Source organism: Mirounga angustirostris, unplaced genomic scaffold (genome assembly GCF_029215605.1).
Source record: "Mirounga angustirostris isolate CCGP_5_RB_7025 unplaced genomic scaffold, mMirAng1.0.hap1 SCAF_17, whole genome shotgun sequence".
Classification (NCBI taxonomy): domain Eukaryota; kingdom Metazoa; phylum Chordata; class Mammalia; order Carnivora; family Phocidae; genus Mirounga; species Mirounga angustirostris.
In genome coordinates this window covers 4,675,882-4,702,751 of record NW_026991725.1, presented here as the reverse complement: position 1 = coordinate 4,702,751, position 26,870 = coordinate 4,675,882, and the positions used below count along the sequence as shown (strand labels likewise).

At 57.6% G+C, this 26,870-nt stretch overlaps 2 protein-coding genes across 2 annotated transcripts; one reads left to right on the top strand and one right to left on the bottom strand.

Annotated features, from left to right (window-relative positions):
* The first annotated feature begins 1,518 nt into the window (after window positions 1-1,518).
* On the top strand, window positions 1,519-15,163 carry FOXN1 (forkhead box N1). Its single transcript, XM_045888132.3, has 8 exons — window positions 1,519-1,641; window positions 2,026-2,484; window positions 4,874-4,984; window positions 6,696-6,826; window positions 8,112-8,208; window positions 11,534-11,741; window positions 11,971-12,462; window positions 13,922-15,163. Exons 1-8 carry the CDS (start codon window positions 1,519-1,521, stop codon window positions 14,239-14,241), a joined length of 1,941 nt encoding a protein of 646 aa, XP_045744088.1. The 3' UTR covers window positions 14,242-15,163.
* Window positions 15,164-20,438: 5,275 nt separating this feature from the next.
* On the bottom strand, window positions 20,439-26,305 carry UNC119 (unc-119 lipid binding chaperone). Its single transcript, XM_045889476.3, has 5 exons — window positions 26,001-26,305; window positions 22,364-22,477; window positions 21,784-21,886; window positions 21,425-21,597; window positions 20,439-21,152 (listed from the first exon to the last, which is right to left on the bottom strand). Exons 1-5 carry the CDS (start codon window positions 26,224-26,226, stop codon window positions 21,040-21,042), a joined length of 729 nt encoding a protein of 242 aa, XP_045745432.1. The 5' UTR covers window positions 26,227-26,305; the 3' UTR covers window positions 20,439-21,039.
* Window positions 26,306-26,870: the final 565 nt, after the last annotated feature.

The following is a 26,870-nucleotide window of genomic DNA, read 5'->3' as shown; positions in this document are numbered from 1 at the left end:
AAGAAACCGTAAGAGGAGTCCGGCAAACAGACCTGGGTTCGCATCCTGACTCTATTAAGGATTAGCTATTTAATTTGGGCAAGTCACGTAACCCTTCTGAGCTCAATTTCCTCAACTGTAAAGTGGCTTAATAGTGTACCTTCCTTACCGGTTTGTTCTGACAAACCAATGAGAAAATTTTCCAAATTGTTCACACAGCGGCCAGCCCAGAGCAGGCCCTCAGCCAACGGTGGTCTGTATCAGACTACTTGGCAAAGAGGAGTACATTCCAGAGAAACTGTCCTTTGCAGGTGGTGGAGAAGGAAGGCAGAAAGCTGAGGATGAGAATAGGAAGGCCGTTCTAATAATGATACTAATTACAAGAGCTGACATCCAGTGCGCACTTACGATGTGCTAGGCACCGTGCAAAATGCTTCCGGGTGTGATTTCGTTTACTACAGCATCCCCAGGTGGGAGGCCCCACCTCTCTCCCTGCTCTGTAGATGATGGTGTCAAAACTCAGAGACGCTCCCTGACATAGCTAGCAAGGAAAGGCTTGGATCTAAGTCCTCTCAACCTCTGGGCTGTGCCGGGGACAAAGTTCTGTACTTCCAGAAGGTCGGAGCAGGAAGAGCCCTAAGCTCTCATCTACTACAAGCCCCTAGTTTTCCAAATAGTGAAACCAAAGCTCAGAAAAGGCAGTGGTCTGGGGGCACCGGACAGGTTCCATCCATAGAACATATGACTCTTGATCTCGGGGTTGTGAGTTCCGGCCCCACACTGGGTATAGAGATTATTTAAAAATAAAATATAAAAAAAAAAAGAAAGAAAAAGAAAAGGCCATCGGCCTGGACAAGGTCGCAGGCACGAGATGCAGTTTGGAGGCAGTCGGAGGAAGAGCCCATGCCCGACATCGCACAGTGGGCCGGCTCACAGGGCCAGCAGGCAACCAGGTCCCTTCAGTCCCCAGGAGCACACCGGGCACGCCAGTCCCTGAGGTGACACCTGTGACAGGCCCCACCTCTCCCACCCAAGGCCGGGGCTGGACCCACTCTCTCCAGCTCCCCCTTCTCTCCAGACCAACATCCTGCTCAGCCGCTGAGCAGAGGTGACTCGCCATGGTCACCTCGCCCAGTCCCTCACTGGGGAGATAGTGGCCCGAGGCAGGGTCTGGAGGGAACCATCCGCAGCTGAGCTCCAGAGCAGCCAACTCTCCCTCCTGGGGCTGGGGTTGGGGTGGGGGGGTCTCCTACCTGCTGTGCTTTGTTCTCGCTCCAGTCTTCCATCCGTGCTTTCTTCCTCTGGCTCTCATCGTTTATCTGCTTCCTTCTGTCTCAGATGTTTCTCTCACTGTGTCTGTTTATCTGCCTGTCTATCTGTCTGTCTGTCTCTCTCTGTCTCACCAGATGTCTGGCTGGAGTGAGGGTTCCAGCCCAGGGATGGGGTGGGAGTGGAGGCAGTGAGCTTGGGGTTGGTCACCCCAGGACCCCGGTCCTCACTCTCATCACAGCCGGCTTTCTTCGAGGCCAGGACTGGGTGATGGTGTCGTTACTCCCGCCGCAGTCTGACGCCACGCTGCCCAGCCCCGCCAGACTGGAGGGCGAGCCCCAGGGGGACCTCATGCAGGCACCGGGCCTCCCAGGCTCCCCTGCCCCGCAGAACGTAAGTACCTGGTGCCTCGCAGCAGATGGACCAGTCACCCCCACCCCCAGCCCCCGGGAACCTCCTGGGATCTGCCTTGTCCCTTCCAGCAGTGAACAAGTACCCAGTGACTCCAAGATCCAGAAGTATTCGGATGCAGGCCTCTGCTTATCCCTTCAGACTGGGGCTTTCTCAGGGCAGGGCTGTGCATCCATCTGACTTGGGGCACCTCAGATCTAGGAGCAGTGTGCCCTCATCAGATTAGGGCTTCCAAGGGCAGTCTCTGTCCCCTCGATCACTTGGGGGGCTCCCCCAGAGCTGAGCCACAGACCTGGTTACCCTAGCACAGAGTAGCGTCCTGGTCCAGCCTCTACTCACGGGCTCTCTACCCTCTGTCCACCCCAGAAGATTGCCGGCTTCAGCTGCTCATCATTTGTGCCCGACGGCCCTGCAGAGAGGGCATCCTCACTGCCCCCACAGAGCCCCAGCGTCGCATCACCAGGCCCTGAGCAAGTCCACTGCCCAGCCGGCCCAGGCCCAGGCCCCTTCCGGCTCTCGCCCTCAGACAAGTACCCCAGCTTCGGCTTTGAGGAGGGCCCAGCAAGCAGCCCCGGGCGCTTCCTCAAGGGTGGCCACGGGCCTTTCCACCCATACAAGCGGCATTTCCACGAGGACGTCTTCCCCGAGGCCCAGACTGCCCTGGCCCTTGATGGACACTCCTTTAAGACCCCGGGGGCGCTGGAGGCCTTCGAGGAGATCCCCGTGGATGTGGGGGAGGCTGAGGCCTTCCTGCCTGGCTTCTCAGCAGAGGCCTGGTGCAACGGGCTCCCCTACCCCAGCCAAGAGCACAGCCCCCAAGTCCTGGTGAGTACCAGTGGCCGGTGGGCTTCCCACCTACCCCTAGGGGTCCTAGTTCACAGAAGCCCAGAATGAGTCCTCTGAGATCAAACTCCACCCTTCCTTCCAGACCTTTCCCCCCTCAGACTCAGGGTCAGGGTGCGCCAGGGAAGCAGCAAGCTCAGAAAGCTGGGGTCTTGGCTTCCTTCTGGCCTCCAGGTCAGCTGGGGAGGGGATGCTGACCTGCCCCGGCATGGAGGGGCCAAGGTGGGGGAGGCAGGTCAGGCTAAGGAAGCTGGCAGCTTCCCAGAGGCTCCTGAGTCAGGATTCCAGTGTGTGACTTCTCTGTTTAAGTGTCGAGAATCCCCAGCCAGACCTACCCGCCCATATGCAAATGTGAGAAGAAAAACACATTCCAGAGACCAAGAGAAAGGGTTGAGGGAGGAGCCACCGAGCACAAAGTTCCCTCTCCGGCATCTGCATACGCGGGTGGGTGGAGAGAGGGCTTACAGCTTCTCAGAGGACACTTCCGGGCCCTATTCTCTGCCCGAGAGGGGAGGAGGGCTGAGTGTATTCATAGAAATACCTTGAAAGCACCTTGGAAAGTCAGCATGTCATCCCACAGTCATACCCACCAGCTGTGTGATCTTGGGCAAGTCACTTAACCTCTCTGGGCCTCATCTGAAAAGTATGGTTAAGAGGACCTGCCTCATAGGCTTGTTGCCCTGGGGAGAGGAAAGCTAGAGGGAGGTTGGAGGTCCCCGAGGTGGTGAGCACTGAGCAGGCTCAGCCGGGGTTGTGGTTACTCCAGATGCTCACCAGCTCTCCTCACCTTTTGCTTTCAGACAGGCTTCCATTCCATCCCCAAGCCGCCCCCCCACCCCTGCCCCGACAAAGCCTGACTCCCAGGCTTGGAAGATAGAGAAGGGGTTGGGTTCCTACCAGCTGTGGCCAAGACAGGACCCTTGGTTCTGGGGCCCTTTGATGGCTTCTCCTCAGGCCCACTGAACATGACAGCCGCTCATGGTGAGGGCGTCATCATATTAGCTCCTGCCCCCCAAATCCACTCGCTGCCAGCCCCTGGGCACTGTGCTGGATGCTTTCTCTCAAGTGCCCCATTTAATCCTCACAACAACCCTCGAAAGACTTCCCACTATCCCCATTTTGCCTCTGAGGAAACCAAGTTTCCATAGACATCAAGTGACTTTCCCAAGGTGTCCCTTGGCCTATAGGAAGGGAGGCTGAGATTTGAGCCCACTCCCTTACCCCCTGCTCAGTGGAGAGGAGCCGGGGCCCCGGAGAGCCACAGCTAACTGGTCGACTCACTGGGTGACCACGGACACATCATTTCCCCTCAGTGGGCTCAACCCCATCATCTTCCAAATGAGGAGGTTGGCCCTCGTGCTGTTGGCCCTTCTAGGCCTGAGATTCTATGATTATGGCTATCTCTGCATCAGTAACCCCAGGGCACATCCAGAAAGAGCTAACAGTTGATTTGACCCTCTGGGCCCAGATACTGGTTCCCAAGGCCCCTGGTAAGCCCAGGAAGAGTGGTCTACCTCCCTCTGGCCTTCTTCACGTTCCAGAAACCAGCTGTGCACTCTTTCTGACTCTACTCTGCGTAGAGCTCTGTGCTAGACTCTGGGGGCCCCATGGGGAGCTCACCACCCATGGGAAGCCAGAGCCTGGCCACCACCTCTGGCAGCAGCTATAGGTTCCCTGTGCCAGGGTGAAAGAGAGCTGCGGGGCTCAAGCAGACCAGCAACAGGGCAGACTCCCCGAGTAGGGAGCAAAGGCCTTTGAGTTGAGGGTGGCCAGGAGACAGAGTGGGGAGGACTCATCAGCCCCCTCCAAAGAGCCTGCCGGAGCTCCCCTGGGCTTTGCCGAGGAGGAAGGGGCAGGGCTTTGGGTGATCAGCTGAGCCCACCTGTCTGGCCACTTCCTGTGCTCCCCTTACTATGGGCTCTGCAGTGGGAATTCTAGAGCTGTAGCCTTTTCCAGATGTCCTTCGCAGACCTGCTCCGAGACGCTGGCAGCACTGAACACAAGCAGGCCCCAAGCCAGCCTTGTTGCGTGGGATCAGGCACTGTATCCTCGTGCTATTCCAGAGAGATCTCTGACTCTACCCCACCTCACTGTGACCGTCGTCAAATCTCCCCTAGTCGCCTGGACAGCTCGGCCTCTGCCTCTCACCTGAAGTGAGGTGCAGACCAGGGAGTGCTCTCAATTCCAGCCCCAGCTCCACCGCTAACTGGCTGAGTTCCCTCAGGAAAAGCCCTCACCTTCTCTGTTCTCCATTTGTTCTCTAGGACTAAGCTTTGGGGGAGGCAGACTAGTGGTTGCTTTTGTGTCGGTTTCAAGCCACAGGGAAAACCAAGGCCCCACCTGGTCATCTGTTTTTTGTTCCTTCCATCAGGGGTCAGAAGTCAAGGTCAAGCCCCCAGCTCTGGAGACTGGTCCTGGGATGTACTGTTACCAGCCCCCCTTGCAGCACATGTACTGTCCCTCCCAGCCCCCCTTCCACCAGGTGGGTCAGGGGCAGGTGGGCATGCTCCCCTGGGGCCCCAGGATATTATGTGGTGGGAGGTGTGCGGGCGTGGATGTGCGTGGGCACGTCTGCATCGCCAAGTCCAAGGCCATCTGGGGTGGGGGGCCAGGGGTCCATGGGGAAGGAAGCAATCGCCCTTCTCTAGGGTAGGTGGGGTTCATCTAAGAGTCTCAGGCGGAGAGTCTCAGGAAAGAGAGCGGGGCTGAGAGTGGGGCAGGGCCCAGATGTGAACCGAAAAGAGAGGGAGGAGGAGAGCCCAACAAAGACAGGGACCAAGAGAAAAGGAGTGTGTGGGGTGACACAAGACTGAGCAGAAAGGGAACAATGGGCTCTTGCCTGGGTCAGCCACTGTCTTGCTACGTAGCCTGACCCCCAACTTCCCTTTCACGGAGACAGGGTGGGACCAGGCATGGAGCTGGGGCACCTTACCACCTGGAAGTCTCCAAGACCCCATCATCTTCGGCCCTTTCCCCCCTCCCCACCCCACCGCCCAGCCTCAGCTCCTCCGACATGGACAGGATGCCAATTAATTGCCCCACACTGGCATGGGATGCAGGTTTTTAAAGAGAAAGAAAAGAGCCCCAGAGCAGCCAGGCAGCTCCCAGGAGTCACTGGGCAAGACAGAGCAAGTGGCTGCCCAGCGCCCAGCTCCATCCACCTGCAGCCTGGCACTGAGACAGGCCCTGCCTGTGGAGCAGGTTCTACTCCCAGCTCTTTAGCTTTGGCCCTGATCTTGGCCAAGCCAGGGAGACAGGCTCATGGGGGGAAGGGGGGGTAGGGGAGGTGGTCAGACTGCTCGCTTTGTTGGCGGGCGAGAAAGAGATGGAGGGAAGCAGAGGGAACACATGAGGGGTCATCCTCGCTGCCACGAGGAGCCCAGCTGGAATGGCTAAAGCCCTCCTGAGGCTCAGGGTCTGACCCAGGGCAGCGGGTATCCCTGAGGCAGCCTGGCCCCTGAGGGACGGAGCCACAGCAGGGTTAAGGGGCTGCCAGACCTTAAGTAGCCTCACCATGCCCAGCCCTGCTTTGGTGCTCTCTGCATTCCGCACACACACACCCCCCCGAACAAGATGGCCGCACCCAGGGCTTTATAGAGCCTGCAGAGAGGGTGACTCAGGCACTAAGTGTCTCTCGGGTGACCTGGAAAGAGCAGCTCAGCCTGGAGCAGATGGGGGAGGCAGAGTCTCCTGCCCCCTTTGCCCCCATAAAACACCACCCCTGGCACCACAGCTACTCCCTTTGCCGGAAAACCACCTCCTACGCCCACCTGCCCGCCACCGTGACCGGCCCTTTCAAGGAGCCACCGAAACTCGCAAAAGGTGGCATTGCCCAGCAAACGAAGGCCCGGGCTGGACGCCCCACCTCCAACCCAGCTGCTCCAGGAAATGCAGGGCGGCCTGGAGGCCCTCACACTCTCTAGCCCACCCAGCCCGCTTCCCCATCACCATGCAACGGGCCTGAGAGGAAGGAACGGGAGGGAAGGAGCTTTGAGGCCTCTGAGACCCCAGATTTGGGGATCTCCTCAGAGGCCCTCAGCTGGCTCTGCTCTTGGAGCCCATAACCAGGGAGAGAAGAATCTGGTCTCAGCTCTCCCTCTGGATGTATATGCACGGGGCGTGGGAGGGGGATTCCCCCACCTTGGGAAGGACTGGTTACCATGGCAACCCCTCTGCCCCTTCGACCTCTACAGTACTCACCAGGTGGTGGCAGCTACCCCATACCGTACCTGGGCTCCTCACACTATCCATACCAGCGGATTGCGCCCCAGGCCAGCACCGATGGGCACCAGCCTCTCTTCCCAAAACCCATCTACTCCTACAGGTATGGTCCCAGCACCCCCTGGGGTGGAAGGAAGAGGGGTGAGAGGACCAATGGGGAGACTGAGGCATGGAATCCTCAAGCTATAAGGTGATGGCAGAGGATGGAAGTCATCCTCAGCAGGCTTCGAGACGATGCTGGAGAGGAGATCCCCGCACGGAGGCCCGCGGATAGACCAGATCACCTCTGACCTCTTGTCTAACCCTGCGGAGCTATGTCAGTGGCTCCACTCAGCAGAGGCTGGTGCCCCGAGATTGGGCCCCTTAAGGTCTAGCCTCGTGGGGCCCGGGGCCTGGGCCTGAGAGTTTAGGAGGGATGCTCCCCCCTTCCCCCTCCCTTTCCCCTAGATACAGAGAGAAGCCGAACCCCAAAGCTCTCCGGGAGGTAAGTGAGAGATGAGGCCTACAGACTCAGCTCAGGTATCCAGCGCCTGCTGGGGTTGTAAACGCCAAAGCCCGCAACACCCAGCCGGTCTAGGAGACCTTCCCCCTGAACTTTCATTCCTCCCATCAACAGTGACACTTGACCTCCTGTGTGCCAGGCCCCAAGTGGGATGAGGTCATCAGCCAGTGTAAGCTCAGGGAAGGAAAAGGAACTCAAAGAGCATCCAAGAGCACAGAGAAGGGGTTTGCGGGAGGCAGGATGATGCACAGAAAGGAGAATACCCCATCCTTGGAGTCCAACAGAACTCAGTTCAAGTCCAGGCTCTCGAATTTACTAGCTGTGAAACCTCAGGCAAGTTACTTAATCTCTCTGAGCCTCTGTTTATTCATCTGCTTAAAAAAAAAAAAAAAAAAAAAAAGGAACAGGAATATTCAGGCCTTTGGAAAGATTAAGTGACAGAATATGCTTGGCACATTGTAGGGGCTCAAGAAACCATAGTTCCCTCCCTGACTATCCAACCTTCAGTGTGCAGTTGGCTGAGGGTGCCTGGTAATGCACCCTTAATCCTCACAACTCTGAGGTAGCTATTACTTTCCTTACTTCAAAGCTGAGGAAACTGAGGTTCAGAGGTTAAGGCGCTCACCCAAGGTCACACAACTAGCGAGTGGCCAAGCCAGGATTACAACCCAGATCTCTTAGATTCCACAAGACCCTTGTAGCTTGGTAATTCCCAACTTCAGTGGACACCTTCTCATCCTTTCTCCTTTCCACCCCATGGAGCCTCTCACCTAAATCTGCAGCAGGTTATTCCTCTCAACTACTCCAGCCGGGCCAGGCGGGGTGGTCGGGGGAGACTCCCTGCCTGCTCAGAAGTTCAGACTCTCAAGGTTTTCTCTGCCTTCAGCATCCTCATCTTCATGGCCCTCAAGAACAGTAAAACGGGGAGCCTTCCTGTCAGCGAGATCTACAATTTCATGACGGAGCACTTTCCCTACTTTAAGGTGAGCCCGAGATCCACCCCAATCCTCCCATCCTGGATGAGCCAGGCCTCTCTGGAGGCAGAGAGTTCTCTCTTGAGAGTTCTGTGTCAGGAACAGAGAACTCAAGCCATTCACCCAAGGTTACTCAGCAGGCTGGAATCCAATCTCATGCTGGTGGAAAGCGGATGTGTCAGTCCTGATAGGCTTCAAGAAGCATCCACCTACCCCGAGTGGGGAGAAAGAGCTTGGGAAGAAATGAGAGACTGTCCCCACCCCTGCCCCCAGGATGCTGTAGGTTAGAGGAATCTGAGTAAGAGCAGTAGCCAGCCAGGGTGGCATGGGACGCTGGGACCACAGGACCCATTGCCTTCCAGGGAGAGATTAAGATCTGCCTCTGTGGGTGGCAGGCTCAGCTGCAGCCCTGCCAGAAAGGGGGGTGTGGGCTTCATGGTCTTCAAGTGTCCCAGGGAACTGGGCGGCTCACCTGGCCTTCCCATGTACAGTGGCTAGTTCCTGTCATCCACGGAAGGGGCTTCTACCAGATTCCCTCCCTAGAGGCGGGACAGATACCTTTCTGTCCAGATGGGCAAACACGTCAGAAAGGGTGATCCACCTGCTCAAGGTCACACAACAGGGGGGATTTGTTGGTGGCTCAAGCTGTTTGGCTTCACACACCATCCACTTCCCTTCTCGGCATGCCCCCCCATACCTTCCAGCACAGACCTCTTCTTCTGGGGTGGGTGCAGGGGAGAGCAGAACTTGTGTGTGAGGACTGCCTTCTCCGAGGTCTACACCCTGGTGAATATAATCTCATCCGAGAACCAGGCGGAAGATGGGAGCTGAGGCCCAGGTCCAGAACTTAGCTCCACCTGCCAGTAGGTGACCTCTGGTCCCACTGTCTTCCCAATTGTCCCGCCTGAGGATAATCTGAAGCTGATATTCAAACAAGTTTGTACTTGCTGCGTTGCGAGCAAATGAGGAGTGGGCAAGATGGCCAGAGTGGTCTGGCCAAGAATGGGGAAGTATGGTCATCCACCAGAGATTCTGGAAGGGGGGGTGAGTTGTCTCTGGGATTTGAGAAGCATTAGAGCCAGTATCCAGAGCTGCCCGGATATCCCAACAGATCTGGAGACGAAACGCTCCCTAACCACCAAAGCTTTTGCAGGGTCCTCTACAGGGCTCCAAGGGGCCAGGCCAGAGACAGGGAAGTGGGCCTGCCCTGTTGCTCTCAGCCATTCCTCCCTGCCAACTCCCGGCCTGGCCCCCAGCCCCTCCCTGCATCTCATCTTCCTGGCTTAATTATTTTTCCCGGGAGCTGTGTAATCCCTGTTTTATGGGGCTGAAGAGTGAAGAGGTCTAACAACTTTTTTTTTTTTTTTGCTTCTAGTTGTTGTTCTTAGCCGGTTGCATCACTCTCTCACTCCTGAGTTTACATTTGACTTCAGAGAGAAAGCATCTGTGAGGATGGGACGGGCCCCAGTGGTGAAGCCAGCCCTATAGGGTGACCTGGGCAGGGCCCTTAATAAGGGGACAGAGCTGGAGTCTGGGCTCTGTCACTGCCTTCTGTGTGATCTAGGGCCAGGCAGTTTCTTCCCTGGACTTCAGTTTCCCAATCTGTAAAATGGTCAGGTTGGACCAGTTGGCACATCCATTCCTTCCAACTCTGACGGTTCCCCTCTCACCTACCTAAGGAATTAGTTCAAAGATCCCCTGCCCCCTTTATGGCTCACTCTCCATTTGAAGGTCATTTTCCTGGGCAAGAACAGAGGGGACCCTGGGGTGGGTAGCACTCATGCCCCAGGCAGCTGAGGTGGGCGTCCTGTAGCCCCATGAGTCAGGGCTATGGGACTGGGGCAGTGTCCAGCCACTGGACATAATTGCTAGTGCCGACCGTCCCTCTTCCAAACAGGAAGTGGCTGGGGTGGGGGCTGTGCAGGCAACCCAAAGTCACAGATTTATGGGCCCGTAAAAGGGCCCAGTGCACATTAACTCTGCCCATCAGGCGACACAGCCTTGACTCCTAGTAGGGACTTTCGTGGGAGTTGAAGGTGAATCCCAAGCTGACTGGTCTGGTGGCTCGAGCATCCTTCCTCCTGAGCCCCGGGAGCCTTGGGGGTCATGTCAACCAGCCCCCTGCCCCAGGCCAGCTGCCCCTGAGAAAAGCTCCGGCAGCTCCTGCCGGCAGCTCGCAGTGACCGGGCGTCAGGACCCAGTTCTGCTGGGCGTGAATCAGCCTGACTGCTCCCTGGGGCAAGAGGGCGGGGGAGGAGGGCGTGGCCGCCCGCACACCGCTGAGACTGGCGGCTGCACGGGAAGAGGGACCAGGGGGCTGAGGGCATGGGGGCCCCTGGCCGGAGCAGGTGCTCTGCCCACCGTCGGCCCCCGCTGGGCCTGGAACTGGCACAGAGGCGGGAACTGAGCTGGAGGTCGGGGGGGGAGGGTTTGGGGGGATCCACTGGCACCGCCGCTGCCGCCTCTCACCCCACTGAGTCAGCCTAATGGTTTTTACAACCCTCCCTGGGCACAATTACTGCACGGTGGCACGACCGGGCCTCCTAATGGGTGTTTATTCTGTTGGCACGAGCCCCCCCACTGCCCACCTGAGGGCTGGCCTTCCCACCGGGGCACGCCCCCCGGGCACACACATGTGAACACTCCCACTCCCACACACATACAGTCATGGAGACCCCCACACACCCAGAGAGACTTTCTCACACACACATCCTCACACTCAAAGGAATTCACAGACGCACACCCCAGACGCGGGCTCATGCCGGGAGGCGACTTAGGGACACAAGCACTCACATACGAATAGCCAGTCCCCACCCCCCACACACACCTCGCACTCTCCCCAAAACCCAGCTATACACACGACATATGGGCAACAGGGGCACACATCCAAATACAACCTCACCCATCTTTCTTTTCTCCCGAGTTTGCCCAAGCGGGGCTGAGGCAGCCCCAGGAAAGGAGCATCCCATGGCTCCCCCCTCATTCCAAAGCTGGCATCTGGGAGACCTGGGAGTAGCGAGTTCGCTTTCCCCAGAGGGGTCCGAGCCTAGGCCCCAAGACCCAGGGGGACTGGTCCAGCTCCAGACAGGGAACGGGCCCTCCCTCTATGAACCACCCAGACAATCCTGGGCAGGGTTGGCCCGAGGTGGGGCTGGGATGAGGGGCCAAGTTTCCCGCGCACCCCTGCCCACCACTGAAGGGTACCAAGCACGGGCTGGGTGCTGAGCAGGACGACAAGCCCCGGAATGGGTGGCAGTTGGGTGCCCAGGGGGCAGAAGAGCCTCCCCAGGCTCCTTGAGCCCGGTTTGAATTCTGGTCCTGCTCTGCTCGGCAGACGGCTCCTGACGGCTGGAAGAATTCCGTTCGCCACAACCTTTCTCTCAACAAGTGCTTTGAGAAGGTGGAGAACAAATCAGGAAGCTCCTCCCGCAAGGGCTGCCTGTGGGCCCTCAATCCGGCCAAAATCGACAAGATGCAGGAGGAGCTGCAGAAGTGGAAGAGGAAAGACCCTATTGCTGTGCGCAAGAGCATGGCCAAGCCAGGTGAGGGGCTGCAGGGCAATGCAAGGGAGGGCTCAGTGTGCCTAGGAACTGGGGGGGCGGGCAGGGAGGAGGAGAGGAGGGGGGAGGGAAGAGGGGGGAGAGGGAGAGAAGCTGATCAAAGAGAACTTATTAGTGAGGGAAGGCCTGAGTGGTTCCAAGGCTGGGAAGGGCTTGTGGGGAAAGGGAGGTCTCATGGTGTCCCTCTCTCTTCTCTCTTGGGCCTTTGCAGAAGAGCTGGACAGCCTCATTGGAGAGAAGAGGGAGAAGCTGGGCTCCCCACTGCTGGGCTGCCCACCCCCTGGGCTGGCCAGCTCAGGCTCCATCCGGCCCCTGGCCCCTCCAGTTGGGCTCTCCCAGCCACTGCACTCAATCCACCCAGCTCCGGGCCCCATTCCCGGCAAGAACCCCCTGCAGGACCTACTTGGGGGGCATGTGCCCTCCTGCTATGGGCAGACATATTCGCACCTCTCCCCGGGCCTGGCCCCTCCCGGACCCCCACAGCCATTGTTCCCGCAGCCAGACGGGCACCTTGAGCTGCGGGCCCAGCCAGGCACCCCCCAGGACTCACCTCTGCCTGCCAACACCCCACCCAGCCACAGCGCCAAGCTACTGGCTGAGCCTTCCCCGGCCAGGACCATGCATGACACCTTGCTGCCAGACGGAGACCTCGGCACCGACCTGGACGCCATCAACCCCTCTCTCACCGACTTCGACTTCCAGGGTGAGCTGGGGGTGGGAAAGGGAAGGTGGGACGGGACCGGAGAGGTACGCCTGGCAGTGTGGCCCATCCCCTCCAAGCTGCCAGGTTTCTGGTCAGTTGAAGCAGAAAAGTCCTGAGCCGGCCAGGGGTGCCAAGGGGCTAAGAGGAATGTCCTTGCCCCCATCTCCCTCCTCCTGTGCCCTTGAACATGTTCCAATGGACCCCATCATCAAACCACTCCCAGTTCCGAGTAGCTGGGAAAGAGCCCAGTGTTCCGCTCCATTGTGGCTGTGAGCAACTGCCAGTCTGAACATTCCCAGAGGTGGTTGCATTTTCTCATTCATCTTTTAAAGCGGAAGAAGGAGAGAGATCTTCCCCCTGGGAAAGAATGTAAGGCCTCAGAACTAGGCAGGTCCTGCCGAGATTTGGGGGTAGGAGTCCGGGGAGAGGTTCTATCTATTCCATTCCATCTTGCCTGTCCCATCTCTGCACACGGCAGAGCCCACCCATTCAGATCTAAACCCCAGTGCATGCCCAGACTCTGGTCCTGGCTCAGGAGGCTTGGAGGAGGGGGCTGACCCAGGCCTGAGACCCTCTGGGTACACTGGGGGAGTGGGGGGAGGGACATCCACAGGCAGGTGGAGACAGCTGACCCTCACGAGCTCCGGGTCCTGTGGGGACACAGCCCAGGTCTTGGTAAGCTTGTTAGAAACGTGCAGCTAGATCCTCAGCTGCAGCCAGAAGTGGGGAGCGATGCTCACCACAAACCTTCAGCTTCACGTGTGCTCTCTCATCTGGGCCTCTAGGACCGGAGGAGAGATTATTAAACCCCCTTCACAAAAGCACATGGAGGTTAAGTAACTTATTCAAGGTTACTTGGCTAGAAAGACGGAGAGTAAGGACTGGAACCCAAGCAGCCGAGTTCAATCCAGGGTCTGGTCCAGCCCCCTTCCTCCATTCCTGCAGCCCTGATACCCAGGGCAGGAGCGCCAGGCCCTGGTCTGCCATGATGTAGGTCCCACAGCACAAAGAGGAGGACGAGGTGGCAGCACTGACTCCTCCCTGGAGTCAGTGCTCCAGGCTCTGCTCCTCTCCCTTGGGCCTGCAGTGAAGGACCGCATGGGCTCCAGCAGCGCATTGTTAGAAGATCCTTGGTCTTGGCTGCAGATCCGCCTTCCTTGGGAGCCTGGGCAGGAGCCAGGGGAAGAGCTCCAGGGGCTCCCTCTGCAGGCTAAGTCCGGAGTGCACAGCATAGGCATCAGTCCTATGACTACCCCACCTCCCTCCAAAATAAGAGCCCCAGAGATCATCTAAGCTATGGCAGAGGAATCGGAGAGTTCCAGCAACTCCCTGCTGCCAACAGTCTGTTCCCCAGTCAAGGTTACCCCAATCCTGCTCTCTTTAGCATGTGAGAGCCATGGGTGGGGTACACAGAGCTCCTTGGTACCTCCCAGTGACTCCTGTTCTCTCCCCCAACTAGGAAACCTGTGGGAACAGCTGAAGGATGACAGCTTGGCCCTTGACCCCTTGGTCCTGGTGACCTCGTCCCCGACATCATCTTCAATGCCACCACCTCCACCGCCACCCCATTGCTTCGCGCCAGGGTCCTGTCCGGCAGAGACGGGCAGTGGGGCCGGCGACTTGGCATCACCAGGCAGTGGGGGCTCCGGGGCATTGGGTGACCTGCACCTCACCACCCTCTACTCGGCTTTCATGGAGCTGGAGCCCACACCCCCCACGGCCCCTGCTGGCCCCTCTGTGTACCTCAGCCCCAGCTCCAAGCCCATGGCCCTAGCATGAGCCATGCCCAGCAGCAGCTTCGGCCTCTTTCTGGCCTGGAAGTCCCAGCTGGCCGCCCACATCGGGCCCACCTTAAAGGTCAAGGAAGGAAAACCATCTCTGTCCCCTATGCCACTAAGCCAACTGTTTGTTAGCTGGCAGCTTGGGGGTGAAGAAGACACCACCCACGATGCCGCCCCTCACACATTTCTGCCACCTGGTGAGCCAGCTCCTCACTCAGGGTCCCTGAAGACCAAGTGTCTGGGCAAGGAAAAAACACACCCTCCCTAGCTCACACTCATCCACACTCACGCCCTTCTGCATACTATGTGCGTGCATATGCACACACACACACACACACACAGAGTCAATCAGACCCTACACCCACCCACATACCTTCCATCCAGAAGAATCAGAACAACGTCACTGAGAGCCTGACTCCATTTCTGAGGCAGCTGAGAGCTGAGGGCTCAGGTCCTCATGCCAGGTCCAAGACCACCCTGAAACCCTATTCCGATGTCCACATTCTCTGCAGGCCTGGCCCCTTCTAGCATGTTCTCTCCCGGAAGCCCCCTGTATTTATTCTCCCATCTTCATCCCAGCAACCGGTCAAGGAAGAGGCAGTGTGGAGCCTCTCCCCAAGTTGTCTGTGGGTCCCCCAGGGGGCTGCTATTAGCAGCACCCCCTCCGCCAGGCTCTACCCATCCTCAGTATATGCTCTGTCTGACACCCCCCCCCCAGAATGACACCCAAGAGGGGTAACGGCCACCCCAGGACCAAACTGAGCCCAATTCGGACACAAAGTGTTTGGAAAAGCCCTTGCCCTCAGAAACTTAAAAGTGTCCTCTTTTCCCAGCCCTGGGCACAGGAAGGACCCCTCCAGGGCACTACAGTCTCCCTCCTTCTCTATAAGAACTTCATGTAGTTTAGCTCCCAACTTACTAATGACTTCCACCTGTCCCAGGCAGCGTGGGCATTCAGGGGAGGGGAGCCTGACAGAGGCTGGTGCGGGCAGGGGGTGGCGGTGACGCCCCCATCTCTTTGCTTGGCAGACCCACGGTGTCTCCCGGAGCTGGGGGTGTGCCGGTTGCCTGCCATGCCCTACGGGAGAGCCCAACCCCCGCCAAGTGGGAGCTGCAGCCTACCCTGCCCCTGGGGGTGACAAGAGCCCCCAGAGGTTAGCCTGGGCTTGGTTACGCACAAGCAGATCCCTAGCTGGCCCGCCGTTGTCCCCTGACCTGGAACAATAAAGCAAGTGCCTGTGGTCTTGGCTCCTGAGGCTTCATTTCCGGATTTCTCCTCCCTGAGCAGAAAGGCCAGGCCACACTAACTGTAGATACCCTGGTCTGTGATGTCACCCCGACCCTCATTCTGTACTGTGAAGTTTCCATCTAGGAGGACTTCCTGACCAGCTTGGGGAGGATGAGAGGGCAGGTAGGCGGGGCCTCTTCCCTGGAGAATTTCCAAAGGGATCCAATCCAAGGAAGCAGCTGTCCAGCCCCTATGAAGGAAGATTCCCTCCCCCCACACCCCTTCTTACTGAGATTCACCACTTTCCTCCTCGAGCCCCCTCAGCTCTTCACACAAGAAGGGGTCACTTTCCTGTCCAGGCTGTGCCTTCCTGTCCCCCATCTTTCCCTGGCTGGGGCTATGGGTTCCACAGGTGACATGACTAGAGCGTAGCCCAGTGCTGTGGGCACTGCTGGCCCTAGAAGGTGGTCTCTGAGGGTCAGGGCCCCACTCGGCTGCACTTCAGCCTCCCCTTCCCAGGTACCCCCTCCAGACGGACTGCTGTCACCAAAGGACAGACTAAGAGGGAGCCCTACCCTCTGCCTGAACAGGCAGAGGGTAGGTGTGGGAGACAAAAGCATACACATGAACTTCAAGACTCAGAGCAGCCCCAGGTGGGGACTCTGCTTTGAAAGTTCTTCCAGGGACCAGGCCTAGAAGCGGGTCAACACCACCTGCCTACCCCAGAGGACGGCTCTGTAGAAGATACCATAATAGGGGTGCCTGGGTGGCTCAGTTGGGTAAGCGACTGCCTTCGGCTCAGGTCATGATCCTGGAGTCCCGGGATCGAGTCCCGCATCGGGCTCCCTGCTCGGCAGGGAGTCTGCTTCTCTCTCTGACCTTCCCCCTCTCATGCTCTCTCTCTCTCATTCTCTCTCTCAAATAAATAAATAAAATCTTTAAAAAAAAAAAAAAAAAGAAGATACCATAATAGAGCCCCACCCTACAGCAGCGCTCTCCCTAAGAGCCTGTGTCCAGGACTAGAGGGATAGGGCAGGGTGGGGAGTGGAGGGAGACATGGCCAGCCGGCGCAGGCAAGAGGAAGACCCGCCCGCTCCAGCCCAGCCCTGACTATAAAGGAAAAGGCGGGGAGGCTCTCTGTTAAGCCCCCTACTCTGCACCTCCAGCTTAGGTGGTAAGCAGAGATCTCCTCCAGAGTAAGCCCTCTGTCCCATGGGCCCATTTAGCGCACCTACAAGTGAGCTGGCACCCACACAAGTAAGGCAGGTGGCAAACAGAATTTGGGGTTTCATGTTTGTTTTTGTTTGTAACCAGACTAGCCCTTAAACTTAAAACGGCTGCCGTGGCTCTCGCAGCTGAGTCCGGCACTTCCATTCATATGCTGCCCCCTGCTGGCCGCCTCGCAGCAAACGATCACCGATGGAGGGTGAGCTGAACGGATGCAGGGTCGGGAAGTGCCCGGTTCTGGGGAAGTTAACCTGTTTTGGGGGGGATGGCTCTAAACATAAGGGTCCTAAAACTGGTTAGTTCATAGGGTTCATTAAATTGGATGAACAGGGGCGCCTGGGTGGCTCAGTTGGTTAAGCAGCTGTGAGATCAAGCCCCACATCGGGCTCTGCGCTCAGCACGGGTCCACTTGAGATTCTCTCCCTCTCCCTCTGCCCTTCCCCTCCACTCGCTCATGCTCTCTCTCTCTCTCTCTCTCTAAGATAAATAAATAAATAAAATCTTTTTAAAAAGTTGGATGAAGAAATCACACCTTCATTTTCACTCATCTCGACCTCAAAGTTAGCATTTCCCTCCATTAGCAATGTCAGCCACAAATCACAATGGCTTTAGTAGAATCTGCGACTTTGTCATAAGGTAGAGAAATCGCAGATTAGAAATCACAGATGTTTTCATATTATATTACAGGTGTCCCAGAACAGATCTATAGATTCATATTATGTAGTTTTCAACACCTAAAATATTTAGGATTACCATATATTTTATATTCATAAAAACCCTTATTGTCTCTAGGCTTCAGCAGATGATAACAATGGGGTCCATGATACACAAAAAGGTAAAGCACCCTTTCTTTAATTGCAGGGTGGTGAGGGATGGAGGGTGGCTCTTAACGGGAGGGCCCAGGGTAGGGAGGAAGGTGCTGGGGGCTTCAGATAGCAACTCTTTATCATCAGAAGGGAAGCATCTCAATATTTTACAATGGGTTTGGCAGCCCCAATGTGTACCATACAGACCAGCCTGGGTAGGCATGAATGGTGGGTCTTTTGGGCTTTCTTTTTCGACCCAGTGGTGGGGTCCTCATGAGGTTCCTGAAGAGTCAAAGCAAAGAAATCTGGCCCACTTCAGAGAAATGAAATCTGAGACCCAGATCTGGCAAGGCCCACGTGGACCTTCAAGATCAACAGCTCATCCTCATCAGACCCCCCCTTACCCTGTCTTCTCCCTCCTTCTACTGCCCAGGGATCCTCCATCTTCCTAGGGAAAGTGCCAGGAACCAAAGCCAGCAAGGTGCATCTTTGGCAGCAGGACCAGTGCCAGAGACATGAAGACTTACAAGGAGACAGGGGGCCAAGGATTTCCCCAGCTGAACTCCTCCTCCAGGCCCAAGGGACATAGGACTCTCGGGGTGAGTGCCAATCCGGTATCTGCTCCAGGGATGCAGACCTCAGCCCCATCCAGAACCTCAACCCGGTTCGACTTAGCAGGCACTGTGAAGACTATTATCGGGGTGGTGGGGGAACGTCCTCTTCCTGACAGCTGGAGGCCTCAAAGTCCCTCTTGCTTGCAACAGCTTCTCTGTAGACTTGTAATCCCATAAGCAACACCTCCAACTCCAAATACTCTGTAAACCTACACAGCTTCATCTGCAAACCAACCCCCAACCCCACCCAGTGCCCCTTCCTCACTTTTGTGACAACTGACAACTCCTGACCACTTGCTTCTTGGTGAAATTCCTTCTTCCCTTAGCTTCTAACACATCCTACTACAAGATAGGCTTCTGCTTCCACCTCTCCGGCTGCTCTTCCTGTCTCCATCATGGGTTCCTCTCCCTTTGCCCTGCTCTCACTCTCTAGCCTTGCCTAGGGTTACATACTCCCATTCAGTGACCCTGAGTTGGGAGGGGTGGACTAATTGCAAGGAGCACCCCGTTAATTTGAGGGCATTCGGCATTGCTGCCCCCTGCTCACTAAACACCAGTAGCTGGGCACCCCATAACTCGGCCACCATCGCAGCTTCAGCAACTGTCTTGTGGCCACCGACCTCCAAGAATCACCGTTGCCAGCCTTCATCCGCCTCCTGGTCTCAGGGCCTGAATTTCCTGTCTCTTCCTGGTCACCTCCTTCAGGACATCTGTACCCACACCCCAGCAGGTCCCAACATGAACCCATCACCTCCCCCAGCCCCCGCCCTGATCCAACTTGGGTTCCCAAGCCCCGTAACAGCACCTCTCCCCACCCCGACATTCAGGCTGTGGACCAGGCTTCAGCCTCGACTCCTCCCTGTCTCCAGCCATCTCATCCTATCAGCCTCCAGTTCTGGAAATCTCCCCTCTTAATAATCTCCACTTCGTCTGTTTCTCGCCATCTCCGTGGATATTGACCGAGTTCAGGTTCCCTTTGGCTGTCAGCCCGAATTCCTGCACCACCCTCCAAAGGGCCCCTCTGCCCGCAGCATGGTGGTCTGTGACCTGGAGCCAGACTGCAGGGTTAGACCCCTCACACTGCCACTTAATAGCCATGCAGTGTTCACCCCTCTGGTCCTGCACTTCCTGTGAAATGGGCATAATAACGTGCCTGCCTCCGAAGTGATTGCGAACATTCTAAGTTAACACCTAGCCCCGGGCCTGTCACTCAGTGTGCGTCAGCTGTCAGTCTCCTTCAAATCCAGCCTTCGTTCAGCAGCTGGAGATAATCTGATCAGGTCATTCACGATTAACCCTCCCCACCTTCCCCAGAAGCCTCATCACCTGGACTACGAGGCTCCAGAGATTTGTCTTCCTTTCACATCATAAATAGCCACTTTCCCGGAGGCACCTGGCCCAGCTTGCCTCCAGACCTCTGCTTAATGCTGTTCCCTGTGCCTGAACGCTCACCCTGCCTCTTTCCACCGATCATCCCGCGTGTTCGTACCCCTGCTCTGATGCTGTCTCCTCCAAGGGCCCTCCCCAGATCCCTCCAAGCAGGATGACTCTCGCCCCCCACCGTAGGCCCAGTCCATCTTATTCCTAGGAACAAGTGTGTGTTCGTGTCTCACTCATTTTAGAATTCCCAGAGTGCAGCCCAGGGCCCGGCCCCAGCCAGGGCTCCGCAGAACCCCGATGAATCCCAGGACTTCTAGGCCGCTTGGAGAGAGGTTAAGTCTCAGCCCAGAGGGGGCGGGCACTGGGCATATCCAAGTTAGTGCCTGAGAACTCTCCGCCTACCTCAGTTCCTCCATCTCCTCCACTAAGGAAATTAAGAGCTCTTCTGGGTCTGGGGTAGTGCTGGGGGCTAGAAGCAACATTCCACACAGGGCAGCCAGGCCGGGCGGTTCCCCAAAGCGGCTGAGCCCAAGATGGCTCCAGACCTAAGTCAAAACCATGTCCACCTTGTCTCTTGGATGAGGGCTAAAAGCACAACCTAGTAGTCCTAGTGGTCTCTGGGTGGGGGAAGGTGGGCTAGAGAACAAGACCACCTCCCCCACACCTTCCGTCTACCCTAGAGTTGAGGGCCTTTGTCCCAGCCTCTGTTGTGCTAGAGTTGGTTATGACTTTGGGCCAAAGCTTTCCCTCTCAGGGCCTGGGTCTCTGTCTTTATCAAAGGAAAAACCCCTTCCAGCTGCAACATGAATTAAATGCTGACTCTAGATGCTGAGTGTGATGCCAGGTTATAGAGGATTAGGGGACAGGAAGGTTTGGGAGCCACATTATTGCCCCACCCCAACTGCACCTCCCCATACACACATGCTGGCCCACAGCCAAAGAACAGAAAAGGAGAGTTTATTGAAAACTATATACAGTTGGTCCAGTCCCTACCACAGGCTGCAATCTGGGCCGGGCCCTCCCACACCTCAGGCAGCAGCTCGGCCCCCGACGGTAAGGGCTGGGGCTGTGGCTGAGGCCTAGACCCCCTTGGGAATCTTGGCAGCCAGACCACCCCCCACCCCAACGGATATTCATCTGTGAATTTACGACTCTAAATGGCCTGTTGGTGGTGGGTAGGGAACAGGGAATGGGTCCCTGCCCTGACCTCGCCAAAGCCTGGATAGGGGAACACTATTCTTAAACGTGGGCCCAAGAGGCCCAGCTAGGCTGTCCAGAAACCCTGGCTACTCCCCTCCCAGGAGGCCTTCCTGGACATGGAGGAAGACAGCCCTCCTACCCCCCCACCCCACGTGCCAGGCCCCATGGGCTTCAGAGACTTGCACTGGGGACATCAGGTACCCTCCCTCCCATCACCGACTCAGGGGCCAGGGCTCTCGGAACACTCCCCAGGCAGAAGACCTCAGGTTGAGAGGTGAGTGTTGGGGAGGTCACAGCGGAGGGCCCAGGACCCTCCTGGGGTGGGGGGCTTGTTTTGCGGGTCAGGGCGTTCCACTGTAGGAATAGTCTGCTTTGTTGTGCATCACCAGCCGGTCATCCACGAAGTAGAAGCTGTCAGACTGTGTTTCATATGGGTGACGGATCATCTCGTTGACTGCAAGAGAGGCCCAGCCAGTTGGGGCAAAGGTCAGGAGCCTGAGCCAGGCCACTGCAGAGGCTTCAGGACTGTGGGATGGGGACCAGCTGAACAACCTCAGACCCACCTCAAAGAGTTCCCCCAGCCTTTCTGAGCCTCAGTTTCCCTACAGGTGGCATAGGAATGGTGGCCAAACACAAGAGACCCAAGGTGGGAGAAAAGGGGGTCAGACCCACACTCCCCCAAGTTTGGTCTCTCTAACCCCGCCCCCCACGGCCCCACCCACGCACTCAGCTCCTCAGAGAGAGGGGGGAAGTCGTAGATGTGCTCGCAGGTGTTCTTGCTGCTGGGGATGCAGAAGCCAAAGTGGAAGTCAAAACTTTTGAGGAGCTGGTTGCGAAAGTAGTGCCTCTCAATCATGCGGAAGTTGTTGACAGGCTTGTCTCCCACTGTGAACTCCACCCTGACGGACAGGAGGGGACAGAGCTGAGCTTGGCCTTGAAGTCAGCCGGCAAGGCTCAAGACAGACACCACCCCCCAAAGGAGAGGCTCAGTAAGAACTCAGGAGGGGCTCATTCCACCCTCACCCTTACCCCCAGGCCTTGTCCATTCCCCCCCAACACTCCCCCACCTCCATCCAGTGACTCACGTGGCTCCCACCTGCCTCAGGCGGAGGAAGGCAGGTGTGAACTGGTAGCGGACAAAGCGCCCAGCATTGGGGTCCAGGTCCCGCCGGTTGATGGGCAACCGCTCTGTAATGTACCCCAACTGGGGCTCAGAGGGCTTCAGGCTGGGGCCCGGGCCCACCCAGGGTTCCACCCCAGGGCCCCCATCTGTCTGAATTCTTAAAAAATTCCCCCAGGAGATTCTGATGCACATTGAGGGTTCAGACCTTTGGCTAAATGGTTTCACCCAGAAGGGGGGGGGTGATTTCTAGGTCAGCAGGTCACCAATTTCAATTGAGGTTCCCAGGGCCCCAGGAGAGAGAGGCCTGGGGCCTCTGGGACTGCAGTTCCCAGGAAGGCCTGCAGAGGGCAGGCTGGCAGGGACCAAAGGGGCCAGACTGTCCTCCCAAGATGTCCAGCCCCAGAAACAGATGGGAAATGAAAGCAGAGGCCCAGGCCCAGCCCCAGCCCTGCTCTGACCCCTCTGCAGCCTGAGGAATCCCTGGGCAACCCACTTCACAGCCCTCGCCCACGTCGTCCTTCTGTCGATGGCCTACCGCTCACCTGAGGCTGGGGGCTTCTTGATTTCAAAGAGGACAGTGCCTGAGTCCATGTCTCGAATCTTGAACCTGATAAAGTCGATCTTGTAGATATTCTCCTCGGGGGAGCACAGGTAGTCTAGGGAAGACAGGCAGCTAAGCAAAAGAGGGACCCGTCCAGAAGCCCCTGCTAGCAGCTCAGCCTTTGGGGAACCCCAGACTAGCTACCACTTTCTCTGATTCCGGAAGGTCACTGCCTTCCAGAAAGAGAGGACTGAGTCCCTGCCTTGAGAGAGCACTCAGAGTGTGGGGGATATGCAGCTCTGTCACTTGAATCTAATGAGAGACCAACAGCTCTATCCTCTGAGGCCTTGGAGGCCGGGGAGGGGGGCAGGGTGGAGGAGGGTGGATGACAAGGCCACCCACCCCCACAGTTTCCCTCCCATCTGGAGCTGTGGGGCCTTATTCCGGCCTCTGCTCTGCCAGGGCCAGCTCAGTGACTTTGAGCCAGATGGGTCCCCAATCTAATGAGGAGCCCCAGCACGAGAGGGTTACAGCCCTGCCTTTGAGAACCTCGTGCTAAAGAGGGTGACATAACTCTGCCTCAGGATATACACAGTACTTCCCTGGAGAACATTCCCCCCTCCACCACATAGCTGCCCCTGGAGCTACATTAGGAGTGTCAGGCAAGGACTTCCCTGACCTGGGTGGTGCTAGGGCAGGCCAACAACCCCTCCCCGGTTCCTCCCCACCCCCCTCCTCGCCCCATAAGCGGCTTATATAAGCCCAGCTCCCTTAAGCAGCTTAGCCAAAGCTCTGCTGACTCAAGCCCAGATCCTGGAATACTGGGGGAAGGGGGCCACCTTTGCTCCCATCCCCTGTTGATCTCCAAATGGGAGGAAGTCTTAGCAAACAGAGGGAACCCCCTGAAAGCTCATCTACCCAACCTTAGCTCTGAGCCACCCCCAGAGAGAAGAGTACAAGCAAAGCCAGGAAGAGGGTGTGGCAGGTGCATTTGGGGGTGTGCATGGGGGGAAAGGGAGTCCTCAGGCCCAGAAGAGGAACTGGGAACAGTGGTGAGCCGTGGCTGAGGAAGCTTGCTTAGGAATATCAGAGCCTGACCCAACCCTCACTTCTCCTGCAGCAGCAACTGCAAGTGCTCAGGGAGGCCCTGGCAATACACCGAAAGGAGGAGTGGTGGGTCTGGTGCTGTCAGCCCGAAAGCCATCACATCCTCCCCATAGAGGCCCGGAAATCACCCTCCAGGCCCCTGGGCCACCTCCTATTCCTCTGGGGCAGGAAGAGGAAGTGAATGTAAAGTCCTTCTCTCTTCCCCAAGCCCGGGGCCGCCCCCTCCAGGAGGCCCTCCTGGTAGCCTCCTGGCACCCTAGGGTCCAGCAGGGCTTGGGGGAGGCGCCAGATCCCTGGCCTGTCCGCCACAGTCCATGGTGGGGAGAGAAAGAGGAGGAATGCCAGGGGGCAGCCCTTCCCTCACCCTAGACACACCTTATTTTCACGGAAAGTAAGCACCGGTCCAAAGATGTAGAAAGAAAGTACAGGTCACAAGGAGAAGAGGTGGCGGAACTGGGAGCAGAATCCTAGCTGCCCAACTCCAGCTCCCGGGAAAGCCCTTCCTTCTCCACATTCTCCTGCTCTTGGAGTCTCCCCTCTCATGCCAGAGTTAAGTTCTTACAGTCTGCCCTCAGCCTCTTCTACCACACCTGGAATTATCAGCCCTTTTGCCCTTAGAGGAAGTGAGGGAAGTGGGATGCCCGTGGCTCAGAAGGCTGCACCCACACCCTCCCTTCGGCCAAGGGAAGGATGAAGCCTGGGACCCAGGGTCAGGCCAGATAAAGGGGCAGAGTGGCCAAAGGCTCAGAACACAACTGCCCCCTTTCCCTCTGCCACAAATAGCTTCCTAAGCTGGATTCAGGGCTGATAATCCAGGAGGAGCAAACCTTAGATCTGTGTGATTAGGGTCAAAAGAGACCAGGGGGTGCCAGAGTGGAGATTCCCTGGAACCCAGCTCTCGGCTGCTATAGAGGAAAGGGTTCCCATGAAGCCCCTTCCTTCCCCTGTTCATCCCCCCACAAACACCCCATCTCTAAGGGCTATGACTCTCCTCCAAATTAGGAGACACATGGCAGTACATGGGCTGGAAGCCCCCACAGTTGCAAAGTGAGCTCTAAAGTTACTGAAGACCCAGACAGGTCAGCCTGACCTCCAAACATCCTGGAAGTTCTGCCCCCATTCTAAATGCTGCTGTTGCCAGTGACAGCCCAACTGGCACAAACATCAGACTGGTCCAGGCCCCCTCTGTCTACTGGTGTCTGCTGGGGCAAGGCAGCTCAGCGCTCTGGGGGCCCAGCCAAGAACACTTGCTGCCTGGCTGAGACAGGAGGGAGAAGGCTGGTCCCCCAGGGCCCCAGATGTACAGGCCTAGATCTGCCATTACAGTCCCCTCCACGGCTCTGTCTGGCAGCCTCGGGCTCTGCTGCTCCTGCAACTGCAGAGCTCAGGTCCACTCCAGCACCTGCCCCCCACCACCAGAGAGGGGTCCCAGGAGTTGCTCTCACGGAGGAAGTCGGGGCAGGATCACTGATGAACGAAGCTAAGGTAGAGGGCCACTCTCTCTCCAAATGCCTCCGTTCTTTGAGGCTCAGCCGCTGCCTCTGCCATGAGACTTCCTAGTCGTCGCTCCCTGCCTGTGGTAACCTCCTCCCCTGCCCTGAATGCCCAGTTGTCTGCCCCCAGGCAGCAGCCATAAGCAGTCCTGTGGGGCCCTCGGTACTACTTACAAAAGAGCCCTATTTACAGAGCATGCACAGTATGCCAGGCACTAAACAAAATCAGAAAATTAGTTTTCACAAAGGCCCTATAAAGTAGGTGCCATCATCCCCATTTTACAGATGAACATGCTCAGAGAGGTGAAATTACTTGCCCAAGGTCACACAGCCAATTACATGGCATAGCTGGGACTTCAACCCAGGCAGTTCAGCTCAGAAACTCAACCACAGCAGAGACTAGGCCTCCCGGAAGAAGACAGGCTAAAGGGGGGCGGGGGGGCGACACACACATTAACCTACTCCCTTAAGAGGGCCCAGAGCCAACCCACTGAAGCTTCCTGCCCAGGTTCTTTCCTGGGGTTGGAGAATGGACCCAGACTTCCTGGGGGACCCAGAGTGAGGGCATTTAATGGTCAGGGAGACTGGAGGGTCTTAATGTCACCTAAATAGCTCAGCCTCCGCCTAGCCTCCAGGGTGGGGACTGAGGACAGACTGCACTCAGCACCCATCCTCATTACTCCAGAGAAAAGCCTCAAAGGGCCCTGAAGATTCCACGGGGAAGGGGTCACAGTTGCAGCTGCTGCCCCACCTCCACCACGGGAAAGGGGGACGGCCTCCTCAGAAAGGAAGTAGGGTGAAAATAAATGTCTAAAGGGAAAAGAGGCGGGCACAAGATCAAGGGAAGAGGGGACATGGAGATCTCAGGCTCCGAGGCAGAAGGGTAGGGAACTCAGGCGAGGGGCACCCGGGTGGGGGAGGGGAGGTAGGGCGGGAAAGGGGGCGGGGGCCCAGGCTCAGCGCCCCGCGAGGGCCCCCTCCCGCGCTCTCTCCCTCCCGCCCTCCCGCCGCGGGCGGCGCTGCCTCGCCGGTGCTCACCGCCCGTGATCCGCTGCAGCCCCAGCACGTCCTCTGGCCCGATCGGCTGCTTCCTCTGCAGCGGCCCCGGCCTGGGCCCCAGGCCAGCCTCCGGCTCCGACTCGGACCCGGACTCGGATTCCGCCTGCAGCTGCAGCTCGGGCTTGGGCTCCACGCTCGGGCCGGAGGCCCCTGGAGCGGGCTCCGCCCCCGTCCCAGCCCCGCCGCCGCCCTTCTTCACCTTCATGGCCTCGCCGGGCCGCCGCTCGCCTGCTGCCGCGGCGGCTGCCTGCGCCGGCTGGAGCCGAGAGAAGGGGGAGCGTCTGCAGCCCCGCCCCCGGCCGGGGCCCCAGGTACCGCCCCGCCCCCAGGGGTGGGCCAGCCACGGGCCCCGCCCACCCCAGCCGAAAGGCTGCTGGCGCGCCAACCTGGGTCCACTCCCCTGGGGCTGGGTGGGGCCTCGCCTTGGGCTTCATTCATTTTTTTCGCTGGGTACTTTAAGGAGTCCTGTCTACCTTTACTCCTTACTCGCTGCGCTCCCGCCACTCTGTCCTTCCGTCTGCCCCTTAAGCAAGTTCCCGCCTCAGGATCTTTGCCTGGGATGCTCTTCCCCGAAATGGCTTCCTCTTCTGGTCTTAGTTCAAATGTCATCTGCTCAAAGGCCACGCCCCCTCACTCAATCTAAAGTACAAGCCCCCGTCACCATCTGATCAGCCTGTTTTTCCCTTCTAATGCATTATCTGAAATTAGTTTTTGTTCACTGACTCTCCCCCCTAAAAGATCACTTCCATGGAAGCAGAGATCCTGTCTTTGTTCTCTGTAATACCTGGCAGTTAGCACAGTGCCTGTTGCAGCCCATGCTTAATATATTTTTTATTTATGAATGAGTTT

Excerpts from the sequence above, each read along its gene's own strand:
- FOXN1 (XM_045888132.3), top strand. The coding sequence starts at position 1,519 with ATGGTGTCGTTACTCCCGCCGCAGTCTGACGCCACGCTGCCCAGCCCC. Across the intron at positions 2,485-4,873 it reads AGCACAGCCCCCAAGTCCTG|GGGTCAGAAGTCAAGGTCAA; the intron begins GTGAGTACCAGT and ends TCCTTCCATCAG. Across the intron at positions 12,463-13,921 it reads CACCGACTTCGACTTCCAGG|GAAACCTGTGGGAACAGCTG; the intron begins GTGAGCTGGGGG and ends TCCCCCAACTAG.
- UNC119 (XM_045889476.3), bottom strand. The coding sequence starts at position 26,226 with ATGAAGGTGAAGAAGGGCGGCGGCGGGGCTGGGACGGGGGCGGAGCCC. Across the intron at positions 22,478-26,000 it reads GCTGCAGCGGATCACGGGCG|ACTACCTGTGCTCCCCCGAG; the intron begins GTGAGCACCGGC and ends TGTCTTCCCTAG. Across the intron at positions 21,153-21,424 it reads CCCTCTCTCTGAGGAGCTGA|TCAACGAGATGATCCGTCAC; the intron begins GTGCGTGGGTGG and ends CCTCTCTTGCAG.